Here is a 6,705-nt window from a genome sequence, read left to right on the forward strand (position 1 = left end):
TAGATGGACACAATACATTTATTCTATTTATTTATTTTTATGAATGCTGAGGATGAAATTCAGTGCCTCACACGTGCTAGGCAAGTACTCTACCACTGAGCTACAACCCCAGCCCCCAAGAATAATTTTAACAGAAAAAACATTGGCAACTGATCTGATGACAGAGAACACTTAACTCTGAACCCCAATTAAGCAAAATGTTATCTCAAAAGAATTCTACATTTCTTACTTATAGGCTTGTTACAAAATATTTTACTTTGTATTGTTGTATTGTAATATTGAATTTCATCAGTAAAAGAACTGGGGATTTTTTTTTTTGGGGGGGTGCTGTTGTTTATATTAAGCACCTGCATAATATCCTTGATTTTGCCTCCTGGCCACAAAAAAACCTAAAATATTTACTATCTAGTCCTGTACCCTGGCATTAATCAACAGAGTAGACAGGTTCTGTTACCTACTTCATCACACCCTTCCTACTTATTTGGATCCTTAGCAATTTTCACCTTCTGAACACAATGTTTTCTCTTTCTGTCTCTCACCTTAGACTGTTAAAAGACAAATTATTTTAATGTCAATTCTTTAAAATATACTTTAACAAATCTATAAAACTAGATCTTGCTATATAAATGTGATGCCTATTTAGTAACTAGGAGTCTCCTAGGGAGTTTCAAAGTCTATTGAAATAGCTTAATGGTTTTAAGACTATAACATACTAAATGTTTGATAGTTCTCTTTTAAATTTAACTTGTTAACTTGATATACTCAATAAATATAATCTTGCACATAGGACAAGAAACACATTCCATGATTACATTTGGCTAAGTCATAAATGTTAAATGCCAAAAATAAGCTGTGTACCACACCACATCTCCTGACTCCACTATAAGACAGAAAGATTAAGAAATATTTTTTAAAAATTAAGGGCTGGGATATAGCTCAGTGGCAAAGCATCTGCCTTGCATTCGCAAAGCCCCGGGTTGGACCCCCAGTTCCAAAAAAGACCAAAAAAAAAAAAAGAACTCCACCAAAAAAATAAAAATAAGATTTTTTAAAAAAACCCTTTGGGCTGGGGTTTGGCTCAGTGGTAGAGTGCTTGCCTAGCATGGGTGAGGAACTGGGTTCGATTCTCAACACCACATATAAATAAGTAAAATAAAGACCCATTGACAACTAAAGAATATTAAAAAAAAAAAATTAAACATTATATTTTATGTCTCAAAGATAGTAAGCCCTTTAGTAAGTATTTAAATCCTGGACTTTTACCAAATTTGAAAATAACTAGTGAAAATACGAGTCAATAAAAATCACCTCATTCACTTTACTACTAAATCATTTCTACTAGGAAAAAACTGAAATAAATTAGGATTCCAAAAATAATACTATTAAAAATTACTTTGCACCCAATTCAACTAACCACTATTTCACTTCAGTTTTCATATTTAACCTGTAATTAGAAACAGTACTTTAAGACAAAACTTTCAGATGGTTTGATCAGCTTGAAATAAGATTCATAAAATGTACCTTTTGATGTTTGTTCTGGAGTTTCGATGAGACATGTAAGTAAGAGTTCTGTGCAAAAATATTGGCTATAAAAAAAGTTTTAAAAATATTAAAATACAATACAAATGAAATTATAAAAATGAAATAATATTGATGAATTTCATTGACTACTTACTGCTATGAGATTTCGAGTTCGAAGAAATCTATAGATCTGTGTTGGTTCTAGGTAACAGAAAACAAAAATCCAAACATTATCTAAATTTGCTAATTTTTAAGGAAACTATCAACCCAGCCCATGTTATAACCAATAGAATCCAATCACCTGGTATGAAAACCATGTACTAATTATTTAAATCAAGGAAATAAGTATGCACAATAATATCAAAAGACATTCAATCTATGGCACATTCACAAAATTCACCATTTATTTTAAACTCAAGGCTCTCCATAATCTTGTTCTTAAACCTTTCTGAGGTGGTTACTGTTATTGTGAAGAACCAAATAGTTGTAGTCATTTAATTAGCTAATTTTACTATTTGTAACCCATCTCTTTCCAAAAAGCAGCTGACATAAGGTAGCTATATTCAACAAAATAAATATTTATTGTTGCCAAACAAAATGAAAATTTCACTTTTTAATTGGCCGTTTAAAAATTTCATATAGTAACCAGCTAAAATGGAATAAAATGATTTTCCAGACATCCCAATATAGATATGATGAAAATCAGTCAATACTGAAGTCTAAGACATTACATGTAACTAAAATTCACCGAGTATTTTTAACCTGTTTAATTTTTATTTGTTTTGCTTAATGTAAATATTATCTCAACATGTAAATACTGCCACCAACACATATTTCTGTGCAACTGACAAGAGTCCCAAAGTCTTTTTAATGTTTAAAATTAATTAAAATTTGTTATAAAGGACTTGGATTAAAGTTAAAAAAATAAAGACATATACCACCTTGTATTAATGATCCATTAGTATCACATTTCTTTAAAAAACATCAAAATAAACTAAATGTAACTGTATTAATAATTGCACTAAAGCATTTAAACTTCCCAGAAACTAAGACCAATGTTGAAAAGAATCAAGTTGTTTGGTGACCAGATCTAGTTCTTAATGACAGTTGATTTCTCCCAGGTAGATGCATCAGAAAGCAAATAGTTAAAACTTTCTTGGAGGATTTTTCATAAGATTTAGAAAGAACTTTAAAAATTTCCACTTGTTCTTCAGTTCGTTTTAGTTTCAAGTTAAACTAAAAGAAGATATTTTAGAAGAAGTACAAATAAGTACGTTTATTGTCATGTCTGTCCTTCAGTTCTCCATCCTATTTCTAATCAGACGTCCCAGATTTTTTAAAGTATATTAAGCAAAGGAATAACGTGAAATCTCTCTGAAGCAGGTTCACATTCGTTTCAGTAAAAACTGAAATTTCAAGTATTAAATTCCAATTAGAATTTCATGAAGCACTAATGAGAGAGAATGAAGGAGGGGTATTAAACAATGTAATATGTCTTTCCAAGCACAGCTGATACCATGCCCTTAACACATGCCACGGTAAGATTGTAAATAAAGACATTCAGCGGTAGAGCTGAGTTTATTCCAGTTTCTGTAAGATACTTAGCTGTTTAAGATTGCCCAAATTATAATGTCCACACAAAAGCAAAAAATCAGGATATAACAAACATTAAAGAACAGTTACAACTGTTTATAGTCATGATATTGTTTATAAAACCTATTGTTTGTTTCCAGACACCTTGCTCCCGTTTCCACCTCAGTCAGTCCTAGTTTTCGCCCTCCAAACAGTCCTTTAAAAAGCAGAAACTGACTTAAGGTTCGGGAAGTTAAGGCAGGGCTCCGAGGTCCTCTCCAAGAGAGGATGCTGGCCTACTACCTGTCTCAGTTTACGTGTCCATAAAATGGGCGGATATATTTCAAAAGATTTAAAGCATCAAAAGGTGCCATGTTAAGATGAAGCACAAGTTAGTGCCCAGGTATTTCGGACCCATGACAATTTCGCCGGCCTCACAGCATTCATCCCTTCCCAGGCTGACTCTTGCCCGCCTCGAAACCTACAATCGAAACCCCGGTACTTCTGGAGTACGAAAGGCATAAAAGAAAACAAGTACTCGTCCTGGGATCTCCCTGCACCTTCAGTCCAACTGTGCAACCTCATCTCAAAAGCCTGCCCTTAACGAGGGGCCCCCGCGGACCGTGGGGGAGTCAAGAACCCAACCCGGACCTCGCTCCCACCTCCACCAAAGGCCCAGGACTTGGGGTCCCGGAGAGCCGCAATCCCTGGCGTGGGGACATCCCCCGCGAAGCCTCCCTCCACTCCCAAACCAAGTGCACTCGCGGAGAGGAGGGGGCCCGGCCGAGAGTCCCGAGCCCCCGGTGCCGCAAGAGTGCGTCTCCCTGCCCTCAAAGCCTCGCACACACTCACTCTCAAAGGCCTGGAGGAAAAGCTCGTGGTCAGCCTGGACGTGCTCCATTTTCGGCTTCTTCACCGGTAACACGGCGGCCCCCGCCGCTGCCGCCGCGGAAGACGAGGAGGAGGCCGAGTAACTGCCGCCTCCTCCACAGCCCCCGCCGCCGGATTTGCCGCCCGAAGCCGTCGCCGCCGCCACCGCCGCCGAACCCCCGAAGCCGCCTCCCCCGGACCCCGCGCTGGGCCCCGAGCCGCCCCCTCCCCCACCGCCGTGCTTCTGAGGCGCCATCGCGGTTCCTGCCTCCTCCCCCCGCCAGCTACCCGCCGGGCGGCCCCGGAGAGTGAGCGCCTGCAATACCAACCGCTCGCCCCAGCAGGCTCCGGCGGACCGAGGGGGGAAGGAGGAGAGAGGGGAGGAGAGGGGAAGGGAAGGGAGGAGGAGAGGAGGGAAGGAGGGAGGAAAAAAAAAAAAGTGTCTCCTCTGAGCCCCGCTCCGCTTCGGAGGCCGCTCACCCTACCCTGGCCTCGCTCCGCCCACTTCCCCTCCCGGCGCTCCGATTGGCCATCGGGAGCGCGCGCCGCCGGGCCGCCCAGCCTGTTGGCCCGCGGATTCCCCCGTCAGTCACGCGGAGGCGCTTCTCGCGGAGGCGCGGCTTGGTTGGCCCGTGCGCGTTGCCGATCGCGGGCCCGGCCGCCTCTTTGAACTGAATTCGCGGGAAAATTAGGGGTCGGAGCGGCCTTCCTGCTGGCCCCGGTGCATTGTGGGGAGAGAGAGACCCAGCGAGCGGCTTAGGGAGCCGTTTCTCGCCTTCTGAGCGTCGTCAGTCGCCGCCCCCAGGGGGGTACGGAACCCCTGGAGAGAGGCGGGCGTCTAAGGAACTGGGGGTGAGGGGCCTATTAAGTGAACTGAGATCCTTGGCGAATCGAGTTTCTAGTGTCTCAGGACCCGGCCTGCCTGGGGCTTGGTGTGCCCACCAAGTGTGTGTGGGGGGTCGCTTCCCAGCTGGAAGGGCCCCGGGGGCGGGGATCGCGTCCCCTGTCCCCTCGCCACCACGTGCCCCAGGGCACCCTTGACCGAATCCCACCTCAGCCCCCGGCTTGCGGCTGCAGCTGTTGTCGGGCGCCACTGGGCTCCGCCGAAGGGAGCGATTTATAAGGTGGCAAGGGATGTCTGAGAGGAACGAGGAAAACTAATTTTGTAGATGTCGTGAGGTTTCAGGGTTGTTAGCCAGAGAGGTCGTGGCTCCTCCGCACGACGGGAGCAATCTTCGATCCTCCCCCGCCACCCCCGATCCAGGCGAACGGGTCGGTTTCCTAGCAGGACGGACACTCTTTTTGACAATCCATTCATTTTGCGCTTAAAAAAAAAAAAAAAAACGAGAGGGAATCCGGTGTCTTGCGGGTCTTGCTTGAAAAGATCCATGCATAGGCCCGATTCAGTCTTGTGGTACAGGTTGGTCTGGGAGCTAATGCTCTGAAAGCTTTGACTTTGTGATTGGACAAAATGATCTCCTAGGATGTTTTTCCAAACTCAAATCCTGTTGTCTTACATTACGTCGAAATGAAACATAATCTTCAAAAATCCCGATCTACAAACAGAACCATTTCATTCTCTTCTTTTTTTTTTTTTTCCAAACGTCTATTTTGGGGTTCTCTAACTGCAAAACTGTTTACAAAACGAGCCGTCTTTGGAATGGTTATTTAAATATCTAAAGTACCGATTTTAATCAAAATATTTTGTTTCTTCAGAAAACAAGTTCTACAAATGATGGATTTAATGTAAAATTTGGCATCTCAGTAACACATCTGAAATTAGCTGTACATCTTACCTGAAAATAGGTATACCTGTTGCTAATTTTTAAGGTCAGCTTCCCTGTATTTTATGTTTAGACAAAAAGAATTCAGCATGCTTTCTTGTTATATATTCTCTGTGCTCCGTGTTTTAAATTTTCCCTCTACAAAAATGGGGGGGTTTTTTGTTTGTTTGTTTGTTTGTTTTTTGGATTTCTGAAGTAAGCCATCTCTGATTAATGACATCCCACAGAGACTTGTGGGTATTTAGATCTTAGTAAAGTTCTCATCTTCAGCTTTATGGAGTTAGGAAATGAGGTTTCATCAATTCAGTCAATTTTGAAGCATTAAATTACACTAAGCAAATCACAAAATATCAAGTTATAAACCAGAATACTAATTTGTTATTAACTAACTATAGCTATAACTGGCAAAATGCCCATTCCATCATTTGACCAGGGTTCTTCCATTCTTTGAGGAAAAATGGAATAGAGGAGCACATACAGTCAAAGAAAAAAAACCAAAGGATAAATTATCATAAATCTCTGATGAACAGAGAAATGGACTTAAGGGGTTTAGAATGTTCTAAATAAATAACGTTTAAAGAACAACATTGTTAGCGTTGGGTATGTGGGCCTCTGCAGGGTCTGTACATGTTAGTTAACCTGCACTGGTCATGAAAATCAAAGCTAACTATGCTGGGAGAGAGGCATAGTAAGAAATCCTCACATTTGAATTCTCCTTTATCTAGTATGTAAAATACTGGGGAAAAAAATCTTATTACCTCAGATAAATTAGAACTAGTTGAGAAATCTTAGATCTCTGTGTGTGAGTTGCTGGGAATTGAATCCAGGACCTTGTACAGACTGGGCAGATACTCTACCACTGAGGTACACCCCAGCCCTGTTACTATCTTCTTAATCAGATAGGTAAAACATTTGCAGGCCATCTCAGGGTTGGCCTCTTCTGTGTCTAGCTTACTTG

General features: G+C 41.6%; 1 protein-coding gene across 4 annotated transcripts in view; it reads right to left on the reverse strand.

The window, feature by feature from the left end:
• Positions 1 to 4,454, reverse strand: part of Suz12 (SUZ12 polycomb repressive complex 2 subunit) — a 48,354-nt gene extending 43,900 nt beyond the window's left edge. For all 4 annotated transcript variants that reach the window (XM_046424024.1, XM_058572519.1, XM_046424023.1 and 1 more), the window contains exons 1-3: positions 3,946 to 4,454; positions 1,676 to 1,722; positions 1,522 to 1,586 (exon numbers count right to left, since the gene is read on the reverse strand). In XM_046424024.1, the coding sequence (XP_046279980.1) occupies positions 1,522 to 1,586; positions 1,676 to 1,722; positions 3,946 to 4,219 (386 nt within the window). In that variant the 5' untranslated portion in view covers positions 4,220 to 4,454. The remainder of the gene's footprint in view (positions 1 to 1,521; positions 1,587 to 1,675; positions 1,723 to 3,945) is intronic.
• Positions 4,455 to 6,705: the final 2,251 nt, after the last annotated feature.

This window comes from Marmota monax, unplaced genomic scaffold (genome assembly GCF_021218885.2).
Source record: "Marmota monax isolate L192 unplaced genomic scaffold, Marmota_monax_Labrador192_F-V1.1 WCK01_AAM20220418_F8-fsc00296, whole genome shotgun sequence".
Taxonomy (NCBI): Eukaryota; Metazoa; Chordata; class Mammalia; order Rodentia; family Sciuridae; genus Marmota; species Marmota monax.